The sequence below is a fragment of the Protopterus annectens genome, chromosome 1.part0 (assembly GCF_019279795.1).
Source record: "Protopterus annectens isolate FY-2018-M chromosome 1.part0, PAN1.0, whole genome shotgun sequence".
NCBI lineage: Eukaryota > Metazoa > Chordata > Ceratodontiformes > Protopteridae > Protopterus > Protopterus annectens.
The window spans coordinates 588791662-588813871 of NC_056725.1; the positions used below are offsets into that span (position 1 = coordinate 588791662).

General features: G+C 40.0%; 1 protein-coding gene across 13 annotated transcripts in view; it reads right to left on the reverse strand.

Annotated features, from left to right (window-relative positions):
* Nucleotides 1-22210, reverse strand: part of EPRS1 (glutamyl-prolyl-tRNA synthetase 1) — a 1752234-nt gene that overhangs the window by 1165363 nt on the left and 564661 nt on the right. For all 13 annotated transcript variants that reach the window (XM_044061601.1, XM_044061548.1, XM_044061611.1 and 10 more), the window contains one exon: nt 11251-11422. In XM_044061601.1, the coding sequence (XP_043917536.1) occupies nt 11251-11422 (172 nt within the window). The remainder of the gene's footprint in view (nt 1-11250; nt 11423-22210) is intronic.

Consider the following 22210-nt stretch of genomic DNA (forward strand, 5'->3'; position numbering starts at 1 on the left):
TTTTTTTACAAATTTTACTATTCTGTTAGTGGAGCTTTTCTCCCCAGGCCTCTACTGAAAATGGACATGCATCCAGCTAGACTAGCTTGGTCAACAAATGTAAAATAAAATAAATAATAAAACAGAAAGAAAAGTTGTGTAAAACCTCACCATAACTATAGATGTCCTACTCTTCCATGTTGCAGTATTCTGCAAATAGGTTTACTCCTCTTGTGTCGCGTATGTACAGCCAGTCTACAAAAGTTTTCAGCCCCTCTGAGGTGCATGTGATGTCTGACGTGACTGAGGGAATATAGGCTATAAAAGTGACGTTGGCACGGACCAGCCCTCAGAACTGAAAGCCCCAGCTGGAGCCAGTCCTAATAAGGGCAATGCCAGTCTAGTGCCACCCAGATAAGGAAATATAACCTAACAAGAGGGGAAGGTGGGTGGGAAGGAATACTGCAACATAGAAGAGAAGGACATTTATGGTTAGGGTAAGATTATACAGAACTTTTCTATGTCCTTCTATTCTCATGTTGCATTATTCTGCATATGGATAAATGTCAAAGCTCGTGGAAATTGGGGGGAGGTTCTAGAGGCAGACTCCAGAAATCGGTGAAGGATAGCCCTGGTAAACCCTGCCCTGTTTCTAGAGATGTAATCAAGTTTGTAGTGTTTGGTGAAGGTGTGAACAGAAGAGCAAGTAGCTGCCTCCAGAATAGTGGAGGTATCCAGGCCCTTAAAGAAGGCTCCTGAAGAAGTCATGGCTGTGATGGAATGTGTTTTAACTGCACCTTGCAGGGATTTACCATGGAATTGGTAGCAGAAAGTGATGGCCTTGGAGATCCAAGTGGATATGGTCTGCTTGGACACTGCCTTCTTCCTCAAGGCGCTAGGGTGGAAGGATACAAAGAGTTGATCCGCCTGTCTGATGGACTTTGTTTTATGCAGGTAAAACCTGATTTGACAATGCACATCCAGGGAGTGCAGTACCCTCTCACGGTCCCCCTGTGGGTTGGGGAAGAAAACAGGTATGTGTATGGCCAGGTTAAGGCACAGGTCATTCACCACCTTGGACATGAAGGATGGGTTAGTTAAGGGTAATCCTATCCTTGTGTAAAAGTAGAAAAGGAGGAACAGCCATAAGGGCTTGTAGTTCTTATACTCTTCTGGCTACTAGCAGTACAGTTTTCCATGTGCAATGTTTTAGAGAGGCTTTATCTGCTGGCTCAAAGGGAGGGACCATAAGCTTTTCAAGCACATAGTTAAGATACCAAGGAGAAGGGCATGGTTTCCTGGGAGGTCTGAGATGGAGCACCCATTTAAGGAAGAGCTTAGAAGGAAGCCTAGATGCTAAAGGGGGGTCTAGAGGAAGGCATGCTGAAACTGCAGACAGATGAGTAAACCAAGCCAGTCTGCAGTAGCTCACACACGTAAGACAAGACTATAGGGGGTTCACTAGATAGTGGGTCCAGTTGTCTTGTGCCACCAAAAAGTGAATATTTTCCACTCTGAAAGGTAGGATTTTCTTGTATTTGGTTTCCTGGCCTCCTGCAGGACACTGAGCATGTCCTTGTTGTAAAGGTGTTGGAAGGGTATTAGAATCCTATCAGCCACAGGGTGAGGTTTAGAAGTAGCCACTGTGGATGAATCAGGGATCCCTTGTGTTGTGTGAGAAGGTCCACTCTGAGGGGTAACTTGTGGTGATTGCCCTTGGACAATTGTAGAAGGGGAACCAGTAGGGAGTCACCAACAAGATTTTTGGAGTGTCCTGCTGTATTTTCAGTAGGACTTTCTGAATGAGCGGGAAGGGGGCATATAGATATTTCCCCTTCCAGGAGATTGAGAAGGCATCTGTTGCCAGTGCCTGGGGTTCTGGTGCAAAAGCCAGGAAGTTGCCTGTTGACGGAGGAGGCAAATAGGTGTAGCTGAGGTGTACCCCACCTGTGGACCAGATCCAAAACATCTCTGTGAGGCATCCATTCATGGTTGTTTGTGACAGTATTGCTCAAGTAATCTGCCTGGGTATTGTGGAGAGAGGGAATGTAAACTGTCTGTAGGGTGATTCCCTATGAGGTGGCAAATTCCCATACCAGAAAGGCTAGTCTGCAGAGCAGGTAAGACCTGGTCCCTCCCTGTTTGCTGAGATACCACAGCCCAGTGGTGTTGTCTGTGTTTATCTTCAGATGCCCTGTTGGAGAAAATGTTGAAAGGCCTGGAGGGCTAGGAGAATTGCCCTTATCTCGCAAGCGCTGAAGTGTTCATTTGTGAGGTTTTGGCTACAGGCACTGCACCATTTGAATGCCCAGAATTGCTCCCTAGCCCAAGTCGGACGCATCTGTGTGCATGACCTGTGTGAGCTGAGGTGGTTGGATGGGGAGACCTGGACTGGGGTTCACCTGTTCCAACCACTACTGTACTTCCTTTTTCAGGCAAGGGAGAAGAGGCAACCTGTGCTCCAGAGGGTGGGAGTGCTGTGTCCAGGCTAACTCGAAGACATCATTGTAACTTCCTCATATGCAGTCTTGAAATGGTAACATGGGGATAGTGGCTGCCATGTAGCCCAACAGTCTGAGGTACTGCCTTGCTGCCAACTATGTGGAGTGAAGGACCACAAGAAGATATTCTGTCAAGGGGCTCACTTTGGGGGGGTGGTAGGTATGCTACCATGAGGTTTGAGCGTATTCTGCACCCGAGGAAGACAATGTCTTGGGCTGGCTGTAGCTGGGATTTTGGAAAATTTAGTAGACATCCCAGGGACTGTAGAAGGGCCACTACCATGTGGATGTGTAGCTGGAGGTTCTCTTGGCTGGCAGCCTGGATCAACATGTCATCCAGGTAAGGGAATACTTGTATTCCCTTTGTTCTGCAAAAGGCAATTACTGGGGCCAAGCATTTTGTGAAGACTATAGGTGCAGTGGAGAGTACAAAAGACAAGGCAGAGAACTGTAAGTGTGAAGAACCCACCAAGGACATGAGGTATTTCCTGTGGGTAGGTTCATAGGTTGGTACTAGACTACTGGTACTAGGTTTTATTGGGATGTGGAGGTAGGCATTATGCTAATGTTGCAATGAACCCTTGGGGGATCAGGACGGGGAATAGGGCTGGGAAGGTCAGCATTCTGAAGGTAGGGACCTTTAAGAAAGGGTTGAGGTGGGAGAGGTCTAAAAGTCTCCAGGGTCCGTCTTTCCTGGGGACCAGGAAGATCCTGGAATAGAATCCTCTTCCCTTTGCAGCTGGGGAGACCGTCTCGATGGTGCCCTGAGCTGTAAGAGTCTGGAGGACTGAATGCATGAGGTGCAACTGTTGAGAAGGTAATTGTGGGATGCCTCTCCTTTTTGGAGGGGAGATCCAAGACATGAAGTAACCATTTTGTAGTATGGATACGACCCACTTGTTTGAGATCAGCTTGGTCCATATAGGGGACAGTGAGAGAGTTGAGCTGACAGTGGTACAGAAGGAAGGGGTGGCGGCGGTAAGGGTGGCAGGTAGTCAAATGCTACCTGACCTGTCTGGAAAGGGCGGTCTCTGGCTATAGGAGGAAGGTGTTCTAGTTGTAGGAGTTTGTTTTCTTGTAGGCTTTTTAGGCCTTGATGAAGTAGCAGGACAAGAATGCTTCCTGATAAACTGGGTTTTAGCAGGACATTTTCTTTGGAACTTGGGTATTTGAAAAACGAGCAAATGTTTCAGGTCCTGCATTTCTTTTCCTTTTTGCTGAAGGAACTTGAAAAGGTCTGCTACCTTGGAGCCAAATAATGTAGTATTGTCCAGGGGAACATCTGTAAGCTTTGCCCTGAAGTCATCAGGCAGTGGTTGTAGGTGAAGCCAGGAGTATTTACATAAGGCAGAAGCTGATGTTGCTGACCTGGATGAGCATTCAGCAGCATCATAACTGCACTTTATAGATGTCTGGTGACCTGGGAAGAGAGGGCCAGGAGTGAGGACAGTGATTCTTTGGCAGGGTAGTCTGGAACATCTTCCAGGTGTTTGGAGGCAGATTCCAGAAGGGATAAGGCATACTTAGCCATATGAGTGTGATAGTTTGTAGCTCTGAAAGACAAGGTTAGCAGAGGTAAAGATCTTTTTACCCAGATGTTCCATCGTCTTGCTGTCTTTGTCAGCAGGTAGGATGGTGGTAGTGGGCAGGAGCTTAGAGGCCTTGTCTGTAGATATAAAAATAGTGGCTGGGTCAGCAGGTGGACACTTAAGCAGGCGCTTAGCGGTGTCAGACACCTTGTAAATTGTCTGGTCTGCATGGTGCAGGGGGTTGGCGAGTCTGGATTAAGAGAAGGCAGGAAGGATGGGTGGAACAGTAGATGAGCCTGGGGTTTCCATCTGGATAAGGTCGCAATATCTTTTTTGGACGTCAGTTATTTCTGAGGATTCCCATTTGACGTGTTCCTTCATCTTGGAGATAGTTTCTCCAAAAGTTTATTCTTCAGCTGGGAAGTAAGGGCCCACAGAATCTTCTTCTGGGGAGCCATACCCCAAAGGAGATGAAATCTGTGAAGTTTAAGGTAGTGATTCCTCTGGGGAATCCTCCCCATCCTTAGCGGTGTGATCTGAGGCCTAGGGCTCAGGAGTGGAGGGAATGTGGGAGTACCAACAGTGGATGTAGACCTCAAGGCCATGAAAGCACTAAAAAGGAATTGACTAAAAGCCTGCCAATCCGGCATGCTTTCAGGAGAAGAAGAGATATGCTTAATCTTTTCCTTTTTTTTTAAGAGGCCTAGCTAGCATCTGTTGAGGCCTGGGGTCTGGAGACTTTAAAGGATCAGAAGGATCAGACGGCCCTTTGGAACACTGCCCCCCCCCCCCCATCATCGGAAGTTGACGGCAGTATAGCCTTAACAGACGTGCTCTTGCCGAGGGATTTTGCGGCATCCATGGGGGTACCCACTCTATCCAATACGGCAGATCCAAATCCTTCTACCAGGCCAGAGTCAGCCACAGGCTGAGGACCAGACAGAAGAGGCTCAGTGGTTGATGAAGTTATTAGGGTCCTGGGCTTCTTTTTTGGAGGTTCCAAAGGAACATCTGAGGAGATCTCCATCCCTAAAGTGATCTGCTGAAGGCGTTAGTTTTCTAGATAAAGATTCAATGCATGTAAGCGGCTGCGGAGGGTCTTAGGTAAAAGCCTGGCAAATAGGGCAGCCCTTGTGGTCGTGCAACCGACCCAAACAGAAGAGGCACTTATCATGGGCATCCTTGTGGGGGATCTGGCGGCCGCACTGACCCTTCCCCTTTCTGGATGACATTAACAGGCAATACAAGTTTAAAGGACTGAAAAGGTCCCCAATGGGGGCACTTATCTGATTTTTGAAGAATCAGACATCAGCAGTAGTGGTAACACCTGGTGTATGACTGGTGGCTGAAAAGTTCTGACGGCTGGTGCGTGCCGACGTCACTTTTATGGCCCACATTCCCTCAGTCATGTCAGATGTCACACGCACCTCAAGAGGGACTGAAAACTTTTGTAGACTGGCTGTACGGATGCGAGACAAGAGGAGTAAACCCATATGCAGAATACTGCAACATGAGAACAGAATGACATCATGCAATGTAATCTATTGGTCAAGAGAAAGGACAGTGGCCAACTTAGTAAGTAGTCCTTTGAGTGCAGGGACAACTCCTTTGGGGGAAAATGTCACAGCCACTTTCCAGCACGCATGTATTTGACTAGTTCAAGTTCATACACAGAAAGGCTCTTCATGTTAAACATGCTTACATTACACAGTGACAACATTCTCAAAGGAAACATTCAAGAGTTGGACTTGTTCTAGAACTCCTCCAGTATCAAGTTCAGGATGGACGAATTGACCATAGGCTCTATACTGTGAAGGATGATGGTGACAGACAGTAGAGACCAAGTATTTAAGTATTTTTTCTTCTAGATTCAAACCAAGTCAAACAAGCTAATTGCTTCCATTCTAATTACACCACTAATCTGAAAGTCTAAGCTATCCTTAAGCCGAGATCAGAAGCTTGGTTCCCCCTACAGAATTTTACACCTGCAAGTCAGACTCACAGAATACAAAACAGGGAGCTCAGGGAAATGGGACTAGATTACACTTGAAATCAAACCAGTTCCACCAGACTATGGTTAATAAACTTGGAGTATATCAATCATTCCATTAAATACCTCTTATCCTTGAAGGTCCTTACTGAACCAAGTGACAGGTAGACGAATGAATGAAGGTTTTTCATTTAACACCAATCTAAATGGACTGCTTCCAGGTTCAGTCCACATAAACCAAAATCAGAAAAACTGAACTACAAACAGAAATAAACAAATTACAAAACCAAAATTATAATGATTAAACAAGGAATGCAGAGAAAGATAAATAACATGGCTTACACATAACTTAGAAGATCTGGTAGTGTGTAAGACACAGGTTTAACAGAATATTTACATAAGAAGATGGTTGGGTGGGGACAAGCAGGCAAAATGTTAAGGCAGAAGTACAAATTGGTACAAAAAGGAATGCATAGGCAGTGTAGAATGGGCACAGTTAACTGGGATTAAATAGTCATAGGAGTTGCGCTGAAGCAACATGAGAATCTACTTTTTGTGACAATTTACAAGTGGTTTCTTTGAAGAGGGAAGCTTGAGGTGGTTATTGAGTTCTGGAAATGAGGCAGACTTCAGTTTTACTAGTAATGATTCCCATATATCAAGGGTTAATGCTGAAAAGTTGTGTTTGAAATGGGCACTTGTTTCAAAGGCTAAGTAAACAGGGAATGAAGGATGACTAGGATAGCACAATTGTGTTAGAATGTAAACTACTACAAATGTACACAGAGTACCATCACTGTTGGGTCATCTGAGAGAGAACCTCCCTGTAGTTACCCCGATAGCCGGCTTAACTTCCCTCACAGGCTTTGGCACACTTTCCCATTACCATATAAGGAGTGGTGTAAGAGGGTTATCAGTCAATGCTATCTTTAAATGTTTCATGCTGCGAAGTTAGTACAGTTGCATGACTTCTAAGTCAGTCAACTGGCCTGCTTCTAGCTTCCCCCAAAGGGGGATTTTGTCGTCTTATAATTTTTTTGGTATCATTTTCAAATGTCTGAAAATGACAAAGACCATCTTATAAAGGTTAATAACTATGTGGCTTAAGCTCAGAGCACTAGTTGTTCTTCTAGTTACAGATGTCTCAGACAAAGCATTTGTTAATGCACCAGCAAATCCAGATTTGCCCCCGTCCCAACTCCCAGGAAGCCTGACTACTTTTTTAGGGTCAAGGACACCGAGAAATTCTTATGAAAAGAACCAGTTTTCTGATCCGATCCAGCAGTGGTGTCACAGGAGTCTACAAAAGGATACTCTAAGGCACCACCCAAGAACTATTCTCAATGAGAGTGAGAGAAGAGTCAGAAGACTGAGGGAGGAGTATACAGTTCTGCTACACTTCTGCTACCCTAGCTTTGAGGACCAAGGCAAAGGAAATTATGGACAAGGAAATAAAGCATGACATTTACAGCTAAACATTCCAAACATGACGCTATGATGTTCTAGATGTAGCCTGTAAAGCAGCAGATCCATGGTCAGTTACTTTGAGTCATATCTGTCTGAAGACGTACTCCTGCCAGACCATGTGAAGGTACTGCTCCTAAATGACCCTTTAGATAAGGACCTCCTCTTCGGACCTGCTGCTGAGGGTATGTTTGACTGCAGAAGAAAAGCAAGAATATCAGGCAGTCAAGCAACTTCCTTCAACCCAAGGGAACGAAGTTCAGCAGAAATTAAAATTAATGCAAAAAAGAAAAGTTTCTAGGTTCCATTAATTCATAGATGAGAGAGGTTATTAATGTACATCTCTGCTTTCCTGGTAACCATTTTGTTTTAGCTAGGACAGTAAAGTTATTTTTGCAAACAGGGTGATACCGCTGCAAGTGTCATTGATGGTGGTGTTGAAGTGATGCAGGTTTTTCTTGGATACACTGTTAAAATTGGCAGACCATCCTCGAGAAGGATGAAAAGAAATCCCCTTTACCTCCTGTCAAGTCTTCCTTCTAGGGACAGAAAGTGGTAACAACTCCAAAAGAGAAATGTATTTTTAACTTGGTAGAATGAATTTGATATTGAAAGCTGAAGACTTGGTCCAGCCAAACTCCACGACATTTGAAGTATGGTGTAGTCTCAACAGGATTTTAATTGCTACACAGCAAGCACCAACGTTTAGTTACTACAGAAAGCTTTTGCTTGGTAGCAAAACAAATACATTTGGTTTTCTCGGTATTTGGAATAAACAGCCAAATGGACAGCTATGAAAGATGATCCACTAGCTATTTTCTGGAGACAGGAAAACTGTTGGACCTATATACAACAATATTATCAGCATTTAAGATAAATGGAATTTGTGGCAGGTCCTCCAGAATTTTGCTGATAGGCAAACAGTGGAGATAACACTGACTAATCTGAGAGACTACTGGCTGGTGGGGAGGAAAGTAAAACAGTAGATCTAATTATACTTTAAAATGTCTTAATTTAGGTGTCGCTGAACCATGACACGGCATCGGCTCTTATTCCTGCTCTAATTACAGAATTCAGTGATAGTTCACAATCTACAAAGTCAGATCAAGGAATACTGGCCCTATCAAGAAGGCTATATCCGCATTTTTTAAGATATCATTGATGTCAGTATATCACCCAACCCAGTATGCCCTTAATGGATACTGCTCCACCCCATCACTAATTTTCTCCTACTTCCACGAAACATGTTTTTTTTTTCCCTAAGAGCCACAAGGTCATTTAGCATTTTTCCTCAATCTGTTTTTATCCCTCTCTGCTTGCCAACCATCAGTCCTTTCTCAATAGGAAAACAGACATCTGTGAATGCAATGAAAGGGTAGCCATCATTTCTTTCCCTATTTAATCTTACCCCAGTGTCCAACTTGATTGCCCAGAGATATGAAGGCCTGTAACACTTTCCATGTGTTCGTGTGTGTGTGTGTGTGTGTGTGTGTGTTTTTTTTTTTTTTGGGGGGGGGGGGGCAAATTCCAATACCTGCCTATGAAAAGTATCATTTGATTCTTTCTTGATAGATCATGAATGCACTCAAGTCACTAGACCACAAGTACCAGTAATGACTCTGTTGAAGTCCACGAGTGTAAATGATCTCACATGTACCTCCGTCAGCTACAAAAAGACAGACATGATAGTGCTCTCAGACTGTGTTCTAGTACTATATGAACATTCAGCAGCATTCTACCTACTCCAAGGATGATGCCATAGTAAGGACAAAAGTTACAATATTTCCACAAATAGTACAAATATTGCCACAAACAGTATGCACCAGTCACACTAGACTTTAGAATACTGATTACAACATTGTCCTCCCCAATAGTGCCTTTTTTAGGCAATGCCAAAGTGACAAACCTTCCAGCATGGCAAAGCCAGCCGAAGAAAATCTGAAGGCATTATTGCTCAATGGCAGGAGTCAAAAACAAACTCCACTCCTACCAAGCACTCTTCACTCTGGAGGATTTTGAAACTCATGCAGTTAAGGAGACATGGCTTAAAGCCACGGAGAGCACTGCGGCAGTGCAGGGCAACAATACCTTTCACACATTTACACCAGCTACTGCACAGGCACAGACTGAAGGAACAAGTGTCTCAATTTACATAAAAAAAATACCTCAAGCCTGATCAAATAGGATGATGCGTTTGAACTTCTCCATCCCCAAATTACCATATGTAAAGTCCTATACCATATCCTTGCAAGCTATAAACTTGCTAGAGACGCTCATCATTCAACCTATTACCTTATTTATGGGTGACTAACTACCCCACTACAAACTGGGAATTGCCCAGTAGAGGTGCAAGCATACCAGATTTGAACACTGCAACCACCCCCCCCAGGGTGTAACACCCTCTCTGGTAAAGTCACAACATAAAGCTCTCTCCTTTGAAATAAGGAAACCAGGGACCACAGCTGATCTTGGAAAAAAGAGTTATTCTATAGCAAACGTCCTAATATTAAGTGATAACCTCACAAAATTTCAAGTCTATGAATCAGTGCACTGCATCACAGCTTGGAAATGTATGTAGGCACATACCCAAGACTCCTACAGGATACCCTGCTCTAATCACTTGTTCACCAACCATCAAGGGGAGAGATTACTAAAACCAGTTAGAGGATTCAGAGAAAAAACACTGGGACAACTCTTCAAAATTCCTCCCCATCTAAAGCATTTAGGAGGTTTCCACTTCTAGGTTACCATCCATTGACAGTGTCCTGATTGATACTCATTCAGCACCCCCGCCCCTCACTGGAAACCAGAGTGACACTGGGCCACAACACATAGGAAAGAGCTGTATCCCCAGCATGTGCAATGCTGCAGGTGATTGAAAACAAACAAAGGCTTATGCTTACATAAAACAAGTAAGCATGAGTAAAAAGAAAAGCAACACAAATGTCCACATATTTTATATGCAACAAGGCCAGCACTACTGCATGAAGGAATAAAACCTGACTGCAGATGACCCAGACTTGATTAGTGCTGCGGGTGCTGGCATGGAGAAGGGAAGAGTAAGCAGTAGCTGCTGACTCACACACATCCTGGGGGGGGGGGGTACTACCCAATGGGGATACCACCAGGGACATAGGCGAGCTGGTGAAGGCAACCCTTAATGTGTGCATGAAAATATGCACACAAAACAGAAGGGCATTACAGACTCCTGCAGTGATGCACATGCTCATGTCTGCCAGTAAGAGGGAATAACTAGGACCTCAAACCAAAATATCTCTGATGGATGCCTGAATAACAGCTTCTGTGGTCAGCTCTCACCGTGCAACAGCAACTAAAACTACAATCTGCAGAGAAAGAACAAGCTACCAAACAGGCATGAAGGGCTGATGGCTGCAAAGCATCAGGGACCCAAAAAAATCCAAGATCACTGTACCATAACAGGGGGAATATACCAAGATACTGCAACATCAAATAGTAAATATTTCCCTCATTCACAATTAAATTCCCACTGTTCAAAGGATCATAATTAAGAATCCTCAGACTTTCAGATGGCAAATGTATATACATTCCATCAGATACAAGACTTTGCTTTTTCTTCAAAACAATACAGATCAGACAGAATGCAGATATACCATATTAAACAGGAAAATTCAGACTTGTGTCTAATATGCTAACCAGAGCAAAACAGAATGACAATGTCCCTCACCCCCACCAATGCAAAGATGAAACTACAAGCTGTCTCATTACATACTAAAGAAGCAAAAGAAATAAAAAAAAAGACATTTACTTGTATTTTGTACCAGTGCGAGGATGGGCTTCATTTTTACAGCGATAAATTGTTGGGTCTCTCATACAGCCATTGTTGGAATTCATGTCTATTTTGGCACGTAAGCAGCAGGTCTGTCCATAGTCTGTTCCTTTTTTCATGTCTTCCCACATGTGTAAATTCTTTTCAACAGCTGCAAACAGAAATTGTACGGATGATCTTGTTTCCAAATCAGACTGCATGCAGGTTACTCAATAAAATGAGGAAAAAGTTAAAACTAAAATGAAAAACAGTATTTTTCCTGTTAATTTCTGCATAATTAACAAAATTACCTTCAGAATTTTGACAGAATACTCTTCAGTGAAAGGGACACATCTTAGCAGCCATTCTAATTATCACAATACAGCATGAAATCAAAGATACAGAACAAATTGTGTTAGTGAAAATTAATATACAACAAAGGGCATTCAAGCAACTCTTGGCTTTAAAGGGCCAACACCACCTCTAACACCCCAAAGACTGCAAAGTCAAAATGTACACTTTTACTCCCCTGTGCTACTACTGTAGTTTAAGACTCACTACTTCAAAGTTGAAAATGAGATCCATAGTTCTATTATGTTACAGCAAGTATCTTTATAATTCTTCAGCATCTCATCAAATGTTCCCAAATCATAACATCATGAACAATCTGGACGCAAGATACAATAAAGAAACACTGAAGTTACATAAAATCATAACAGCAGCTGATCCTTGACGGTTACTACAGGAATGGTTAGTGGCTCACGGGTGAATTCCAGTGAACCTCAAATGAGAGGTTCCAAACTACCTCTAAATGGGACAGACACAGTAGAAATATATATATAAATGCCCTTTGCACTTCCACAGTACCTCTTGTTTTTTAGCATCCAACAGCATTAACCCTAGTAAGGCCTTAGCAAGTCTAGGCAATTACAATCTGGTCTTCTGGCTCAAAACAATCATTTCCTTAGTTACAGCAATTTGTTCCCCAACATTCCTGAGTACTCTGTAGGGAATTTTTTAAATCTGACTTGTTACGCTCTAAAAAACATATTCTCAGTTACATCTCTTTCCCATCACACCTCCAGTATTTGAATATTTACCAGTCACTTTTCACCCTGCTGTTTTTCACTTTTGGTTCTTTTCACACATCTTTAACTGCTACAACAGAACCCTTTTTAATCCATACACTAAATTCTTAATCTTACTGTGTCCCCATAAATATAGGCATTGCTGAACCAATTCATGTGTGGATACATAGTTTACCACCACATATTTTATCTTCATTAATTTTAAATTATAAAAAAAACTTGAAACTACCTCAAAATTCTCCACAACACTGAAATATCCTTTTCTAGATTTATCAAGTACAAAGGAACATCACCTACAAATAAAGCTAACTTTTCTCTATTACCACACCATTTATATCTTTGAAATTGCTGAATCCTTTCTTTGTTAATGGCTCTAAATATAAAGCAAACAAAAGGAAAAGAGGACACGCCTGCTTGGTTCCCCTGTTCAAACGCAGTTTGTCAGAGAGAAGCCCTCTCAATCTTTATATAGCCTCATAACTAGATTATTCCATCAAGGAATGCAAATGCTCCTAATGCCCTACTCAAAATCCCTGCTGACTCCATGAAATGCCTTCTCCTCATCAAAATCCACCAACAGCAGCAACATTTTCTTAAATTCTGCCTCCTTCTAGACCATCAATGTTCTATTAAAGTCATCAAATATTGGTCTCCTATCCACAAAACCACAGTGGTCCATATCTATCAATTCTGACAACACCTTTGCCATTCTCTTAGCTAGTACACATTTTATAATCATGGCATAAAAATGAAATGGGTCTAATATGAAGTTGGGTGTGAAAGGTCTTTACCATCTTTGGATAATAAAGCCACCAATGCCTTTTTCCAAGATGCTCGTTACCCATCCCCCTTTTAAAATGCTGTTAAAACCTTCCAGAGATCCTTGTCACTTCCTTCCCTATAAACTTAAATAGGAATATGATCTCTTCCTGGATAATTCGCATTTGACTGATTATATATCTCTTTTTATATCATCTCTCCCTATAGTAACTATTAAATGTTGAACCTCATCTTTCTCAAGCCATGGCATAATTAGGTCTCCCATAAAAACTTCAGCATTTGTATCCTTACATTTGTTTCCACATTCCTCTGCGTTATACAAATTTTCATAAAATTTCCAAAATATCTACAAGATCTCTGATTACTTTTCTTGTCATGTGATCCTGAAGTTTGGTGACAATCCTTATTACTTTCTATTGTCTAATTCACTGCCCAAAATTTTCTTGAGCTTTGGAGTTACCAAAAATAGTTGCTTAGAGAGGATTTCCAAGATGGCTGCACACTGATCAATAGCTTAAGTTCAGCTCTCCCAGTGTGGAAAATGAAATGACTGCTAGTATTAATGCCAGCTTGAATAAAATTCAATTATTGGAGAGTAAATACACTGCCTGGATGCAGCAAAGAAGAAATTTAGAGAGTCTGAAAGAAAATCAACTAAAACAAGAGTGAAAAGAAAGCATAAATTGAGGAATCCTGCAACTGTTCAGCAAAACGCAGATCACAATTCAGCTTTGATAAAAGAGATGGCTTCTACTAACCTTGAGGAAAAATAAATCAAACGTACTCAGAAGGGATTAAAATAAATGAAACGTTGAAGGAGATAATCAACTAAAACAACCAAGGCTGAAAAAAATAACTAACTAGCTACTCAGATGAACTAGCAAAACTGCAAAAATCAAAGGACGAAATGAAGAAGGGACTGGCCAAGTAAGAGACTTCTCAAGAAGAGTGGTTACAAAAAAATGGTAGAATTAAAAGAAAGAGCTCACTGAGAAAACATGAGATATTCTGTACCAGTGAAAGTGGAAGTAACAGACTGTATTAATTTTATGAAAGCACAAGTAAGCATTTGGACTGGTATTCCATAGCATTTGTTAATTGAGCAGGTACCTAGAGTGTATGCTCCAAACCTGGCTACAACAAAGCAGAAAAGACCTGTATTGGCAAAGATGCAATCATAACAGCAGAAAGAGGTGATCTTAACAAAACTGAGACAGAAGGAAAAAGTACTAAAAACTGAAAACAGCAGAGTGTTTGTGGAAAATAATTACTCACTGTACACCAAGCAGAACAGAGGCAAATTCATCTCAGCAATCATGGAATGTTGACAGGCAGGTGAGACTCAAGCTGATGTATCCAGCTGTTTTCAGAATATTTTTTCCTGGTGGATCCAAATACATTTTTAATGCAGAACAGGCTAAGGTGGAAAAAGTTTATCCAACAAAAAATCAGCCAGCAGAGGGGATAGTCCTTCACATTCTTCTGACAAAGCTCAGAGTGGCTTTGCCAGTGAAGCCTTTTCAAATGTTCCAAAGGAAAATGCTTAAGAGGCACAAAAAAGCACAGGAGTTGACTAGAAAAACCAGGGGTACCTTGGACTTGAACCAGAGCCTGGTGTTAGGAAATTGAGATGAAACAGGAAGAGTGGTGTTAAAATGTAGGAAACACTAAACCATGATGAAATATATATGTTTTTGAGTCTGTGGGTGCAGTTTTCCTTTAAATATTTTGAAGAATACATAGGAAAAACGTAACAGTAAATAAAGCAATATTTGTTCTAAGTACTTGTACAAAATATTCTAGGATATAAACTTCAAGCTATTAGTAAAGCAGTTTTGTGTCGTATGTAGTCAGAGGTATTTAAAATGTGTGTGGGGTTTTCTCCCCCATGATTGTTGCATGCGTTAAAGATAACAGGTAATTTTTTATTATTTGTAAGAAATACGGGCTTTACGGTGTAAGAGAAGAAATGCTGGACAAATGCAAGTTTAAGTTTACACACTGTTATTTTCAGCTACTGTGGTGGGGTTAGGGTGTAAACGTGCACTGATTATATGTAGAATCAGATATTTGCTCTTAAAGGCCAGATGGTTCGTCTTTCTAGGCTGATCAGTGACGATGAGGAGTTTAAAAATGAGATGTATACACTGATTGGTTTATTTTTGGAGAGGGGCTATCCATTGACACTTCTGATTAAAATCAAAAAAGAAGTGTATAAGAAAAGGAGAAGTAAATATGTCCCGATTTTGAAAACAAGGGGTATGTGTTCAGCTATTATTAAGTCCAACAGTGAAGAAAACAACACTGGTAAGGACAAGACTGGTCCCAAGTTTGTTTTGAAATATAATGATTGCTCTTTGGAAATTTGCGTAAATTTAAAGAGTTTATGGGACTACTTTTTGAGTGAAGGTTTAAAAGCAATTTTGGGTGATGCCCCTGTGATTGTGTTTAGCAGGGGAAACAATTTGAAGGACATTTTGGAGAGGAAAAATGATGTATCTATGAGATCACAAATGAGCAGATGTGGCTGTTGTAAATGGTGTAGATACATAGCAGAAGGCTCTAATCTTACAGTGGTAGGGTATGGGCGTACAATTGCATGTCCTGGACGTTGTAATTGTGTTACAAATAATTGTGTTTATGTAGCTTCTTGCATGACATGCGATGCATTTTATGTAGGAAAGACTACGAGATGTTTGAAGGAGAGAATTAGGGAACACTGTGGTTCTATTAGAAGAAAGGATGACCACAATGCCCTTTTTTTACACGCCAGGACTTGTTGCCAATTTAAAAAGTTTTTGTTTTTTGTAGTGGACAGGATAAAACCTGATAGTTATGGTGATGTCAATAATCTTGTAGCCCTTCGTGAAATGGAATGGCAGATTAGGTTAAATGCTACAAAATTTCCAGGGATCAACGAAAGTGTATCTTTAAAACCCCTGTTAAAGTACAGAGCCAATTACATTTAGGTTTGAATCATGGTAGAGACTTATATGATGGGTGTAGTTTATTAATGATGAATTTGCTATTTTGTGTTTATTCATACCTATTATACATCTAAATACACAATTCATTACACTATTGAATTCATTTATATAATTTTTATGTAGGTTATAGTAGAAGTTTAAATTGTATATTAGTAAATTGCATTTATACATCTTAGTAATTTACATTATATATTTTAGATAAAAAAAAATGTTCAAATGTATTCTTTAAGAGATGCAATTCATTTAGGAATCAATAACTGAATAATTGGTTTTAATGATGATATAAAAGAATATGCTGGGTGTAATCATTTTGTAAGACTCTGATGATACCAGTTTATCTGGTGAAAGCGCTCAGTCAGTGTGTTTGTAATAAACGGCTTCCTTTACAACTGTTCGTGATCTTAGCCTTATTGTCACCCTCATCCTGTGGTGGACCTGCTTGTTTTTTCAATTGTTGTGGATTCCTTGTTTGGAGTCTGTTTTTGTTTTTCGTCTTATTCCTACAAACGTCTAGATTAATGCTCTTGGTTTAATCTATAAACAAGTAGGTTTGAAAAATAGGACAACATGATGAAAGCCACGAAAAACAGTTTCTTGCATCTGCAATTGTATTAGCTGTTTTTTTTTTCCATTAGCAAATGTTCAATGGGAGTCAAGAAGTCTGCAGCTGAAGGCAGTTGTACAGTCTGTTCTGAGTGAAACAAAGATTCCTTCATGCATCTGCAGAGTTGTTAGTTTTTTTTCCCCCTCTGGACTACTTTCCATGCAGATGAGCTGTCTGCAGGTGCAATCAATTAATCTTTTGAGTTTTAAGCATTCCTTGCTGAGGGAATTAGAAAATTCAGACGTACAATGGCAAGCAGTTCAGTGAAAAATAAAGTTTGGAATTAATGGAAGTGAATAAGAGATGCCAGCTTCCCCAGCAGACTTAAATTCATTTAATAATAGAACAGTGTACAATTTAGTTTTATTTACAATAGCCAGTGCACTTTTTCTTAGGGCTAAAAGTTAATGTTTTCTGAAAGCATACATTGTTTTTTCATATATGGAAGGAGAAGCAAGAAAAGAACCCACACCAATAGTGTTAAGTGGGAACACAGGCTGTAACATGCACTTTCCCTAACCTAAAAATCAAGGCTACCCATGCTAATGTCTGTAGATGCACCTGTCACAATTTGGGGCAGTTTCTCCTATCTGGAGGGTTAAACCTAATTTTTTGAAGCTGTACACAGCTTTGAGCACTTGTTCAAAATTAATGGGTTATGGAGGTATTCTAAACTTTTTATTTTTTTTGTTTGGTTTTGAGGACTTTAAGTCTTGAAAAATGAATGGCACAGGGAACTAATCCAAGGGGGCGGAGAAAGCCAACACATTCTGGCTAGGCTTACAGATGCCCTCAGGCAGACAGCCTAGTGCTTACCTATGAGATGAAAAGACATCTTACTTATACATATACCATACATATACATTTACTATTCACTCCACAAGCTCAAGATCTCAAAAATATATTAATTTAGCTTGCTTCTGTCTAACCTTTAATTTTGCTATATAAAGTCTACATATCTTACTTCTAAGTGCTTGCTTTCTTCAACATATGCAGCAGTCACTGATGTGAATCCCACCACCTCATATTTAAATACCCCTAACAGTATACTACACTAAACTGTTTTAAAATATATCAATTTACGTTATGATTTTTAAATAAGAAAATTAACAAAAATGTCTGTATTCAGTGACTTCTTCATTCCAGTAAAAGTAAAACGGTGTAAAGGCAAAACGATGGTAATATTTAAAGATGATGGCAATAAATAAAAAACGCAATCCGTTTAGTTGGAACAAAGATAAACACGCAAGTGCTTTCACAGTGTAACCCACTGCTTCTTCAGACGTATAACACAAGTGTCAATAACTGCCCCTTAAATACATTTACATAATTGATGTCAAAACAAGAGAATTTTTCTTAAAGGCATATACAGGGAACCGCTCCTTAACTACATATAAATACATGAAACCTAAAAATGCATAAAAACTAATAAAACATATAATCTTATAAAGCATGTACGTTAATATGATATAAAAAAGCATAAGAATCCATAACTTATGTTAAAAATCAGTATCTAAGTGGCCTGGCTTGTAATATAGGTTTTAAAGGGACCTTATCATTAAGTCCCTTACCTACATCAGCCCTCAATCTAATTATCCACTTCATCTCATTTAATTTCATTTTATTTCTGATATCACCTAACCTATTATTAATCTTAGTGTTTTCTATCATAAAAAAATTAAAAGTGTGGGATGCTGAAAAAGCCATAACATGTTTGGCTAAAGCATTTGTTGTGTCCTGTCTCTGAATGTCATATAGATGCTCCCTGATCCTATACTTAAACTTTCTATCCATTTTACCTACATAGAAGGCTCTGCAAATTACGCAGTATGCAAGGTAAACTAGATGTTCAGTATCACATGTGCCTTCTGCATGAAACCAAAATGTCCTCCTTAGATCTGGATGGCAAAATTCTTTCGAGACTTCTATATATTGACAGAAATTACAGCTACTGCATGGGCTTACTCTCCCAACTCCATTTTTGTTTTTAGGATAGCATAACATCCTTTTAATATTTGTCATATTTTTGTACATAAAGGATGGCTGTGCACCTACTATTTGCCTAATCTCTGGGTCTGCTGCCAACACTGGCCAATATTTCTTATAGATCTCATTAGCTATATGCACATTATTAGCATATTTTGCAGGCATCTGTTGTCATGTATTTTTCCCCCTGGACTCATTTTGGCTGTCCATATTCCCCTCTACCTCTTCCCTATCAGCAGAGAAATACGGTCTCCCTGTTGTAGGCCTACAGTCCTTAACCTGATTTAAGATTCTTTTCACTTTATCCTTCTTATAGCCTCACTGTATAAACCATTGTTCTAATTGCAATATCTCCTCTTTGAAAACTGGACATCCTCATCCCTTGGCCTCTCACTACATTATCAAAAATATGATGGGGATGCATACTGGATCTATGCAAATATGTATTTCTATAGCATTATTTTCTATAAATTTCTGTGGTCACCTTCCTTTCATCTGTGATATTAATAATCACATCTAATAAATCTACACTTGTAGATGAATATTTCATTGTGAACTTTAAAAACTTGGAAGAACTATTAAAATATTCAAGACAATGTAACAACTGTTCCTGTGTTCCTGCCCAAATGAAAAAAAGGTCATCCACGAAATGCCTATAAAATACAATATTTGCTTTAAAAAGGCCTTCTATAATAAATTCCTGTTCCCACACAGCCACGATAGTCGCGTAGTTGTTGGCACACGAAGTGCCCATGGCTACACCATCTGTTTGGAGGTATATTTGATCTTCAAACATAAAAATATTATTCTCCAGAACAATTTCCATAAAGAATGCTATAATTTCTCTTTTAGATGCTTTAAAACTTGCATGCATTTCGAAATACTTCTGCAACATGACTATGCCCTGACAGTTGGGAATAACTAACTAGGGACTGAACATCTAACGTGGCCATGATAAATTCCCTAAAATGTGTATAATTGTTACAAAAATGATGCAAATCCATTATAAAATATTTGGAGTCTCTGAGAATATACAAATTCTGATCCACTAAAGGTCTCAGGACTTTTTCTAACTATATAGAGATGGGTTGAGTACACCATCCTTTACCTGTGACAATGCGTCTCATAGGCGGATCAAAGGGATTCTTGTGTACTTTAGGGATGCCTTTTGTGATTGGTATAATTGGATCCTCAGTTATAAAACACTGATACAAATCAAAATCTAATGCTCTCATTGCCAGGCTTTCTTCTAAACTAGTCCTTATCCTTGTCTATATTCTAAATACATCTTTATAAGCCAGCTTCTTATAAGAGGAGGTATTTAGCAAACACTTCATTTTATTAACATAAAAATCCATACGTAGTATTGGTCCGCCCTTATCGGCCAGACGTATACAAATAGTATCATCATCCTGCAAAGACTTCAATGCTAATCTTTCATTATAAGTTAGACTAAAACCTTGCCAGGTGAACTATAAAAAGCATTATAGGACGCTTCCATACACAGTTTTTCAAATACATTGAGTACAGGATGATTAGTAGGTACATAGATGCTAGGCTTATGCAAATTGCGATTACTACAGTCATGATTGCCATAACACCTTTAACATTACTCTCCTCGTATAACATTTGTAGATTCAGCTGTTTTTTTCTTTTCTTGTGTAGATGCCATTATACTCACTCTTGAAGAAAGGGAATTGGTGCATCTACTGGCAAATTAAGTCCCATAAGAGTTTTCAGTCTGGCCCCAAGCTGCTCATCCCCAGAACGAGTTAAGTTGTTATTTTGTAAAGCGTTTCCTTCATTAGGTTCAGTTTATGAGTGAGATTCATTCAGAATATCCGTAACCACTATACATTCTCCATTAACATTGTTCTGATGCTTAGCTGGCTCGCCTGACCTATCACATATTCGTGAAGTGGGTGTTGGTTCATATGTACCTCGCCTATTGGTTGTGTTATTTTCCTTCCGCCAGGCAAAAACATGGCCGTTAAGAAAGTCCCATTTGTCCCTTTCTAAGTTTTGTAATTTATTATGTAAAGACTTTTTCTCATATAAAGCCAGAGAATCCATTATATTACCAACCTTAATGTCTATTAATGCTTCTGGAAACTGTATACAAGTCCGTTTGAACTTTGAGCATATCCTCCTCTAGCTCCTGCTCTTCCGGTTTAAAGAAATCAATCATTAGCCTCATATATTTGAAGCTAAGTTCATTGTTGAGCTTCTGCCACTCCGTTTGTAATGTGGTATATGCATTCCCGTACGTGGGCATTTTAAGAATGCGGAGTCCTCTCATAATAATGTTTAAAGTAAGGCATGCTTCAAAGTAAAAATGCTGCATTTGAAGTCTATTTAATTTAAACAAGCCATCTTCAAAATTATTCACGGTTTCCCTCAGGAGATTTAAGTCAGTATTCTGATGGCCACCAATTCCACTACTTACTGACAGAATATCCTGTAACAGAGGGTTGCTCACTCTATTCAGAGAATCTTGCACCCTGTCTTTAATGGAAACATTATTTGTTAATATACGACCTTCCGGTGTATAGTCCAACTCTATTGGAAGAGATTCTCCTGCCATGGCTCCAGGTCAGGCAGAGAAATGTAAACACCAAAAATGCAGGATAAACACCCGTACCTTCCAGATAAATGCCAATTTTGACAAATTTTTGTCAGAAGCAACTCTTTCTGTTGGCATGACTGCATAGGTCATGGCTGCTTTTTCATGCTCAAGTTTGGAGAGCACACACACTGTGCCCCTTCAGTTAACCAGTCCTGCTGTGGAACACCAGTCCAGTTGTTTATTTGTACTTTCATAAAATTCCTATAGTCCGTTCCTTTCAGTTTCTCTAGTAAAGCAGGCAATTTCAGGTTCTCTCTGCAAGCACCATCTTCTAACTTTTTTTAAGTAATACTTCTTGAGAAACCTCAAGCAAGTCTTTACTTTGTCTTACTCCATAAATTTTGCAGATTTTTATCAATTCATCTGATTAGCTCGTTAAAGCTTTTCTTTTTTTCCAGCCTTTGTTATTTAACTCCTTCAGTGTTTCATTTAATTTAAAACACCATTCAGTGCTTTTGATTTATTTTTGTCTTAAATTACTGGAAGCCACCTCCTGTGATAAAGTTGAAACTTGAACTGTTCTTTTCGCCAAAAGCTGCATTATTTTTCTCATTACTTTTTCTCAGATTCTCTAAAGTTCTTCTTTTGCTGGCACCAAAGCAAGGTTTCACTGGTCTTTTCAGTTTTCATACTGGGAGAGCACAAATCAAACTATTAGTCAGTATGTAGCCATCTTAAAAGTTTCATCACACCATGTGTGTTGATGTACTACATGACTGTGGCATTGTCGGCCACCACCTGACATGTGCCTTTCCACAGATTTCCTGAATGAAAGCCAGAATTTCTGTTACCTGGATTTTTTTTCTCTCTGCTGGTAGTCCACATTCATTGAATTCTGATGCCCTCTAAAGGAGCTACCTATACAAACTTCAATGGATCTGTAAAAATG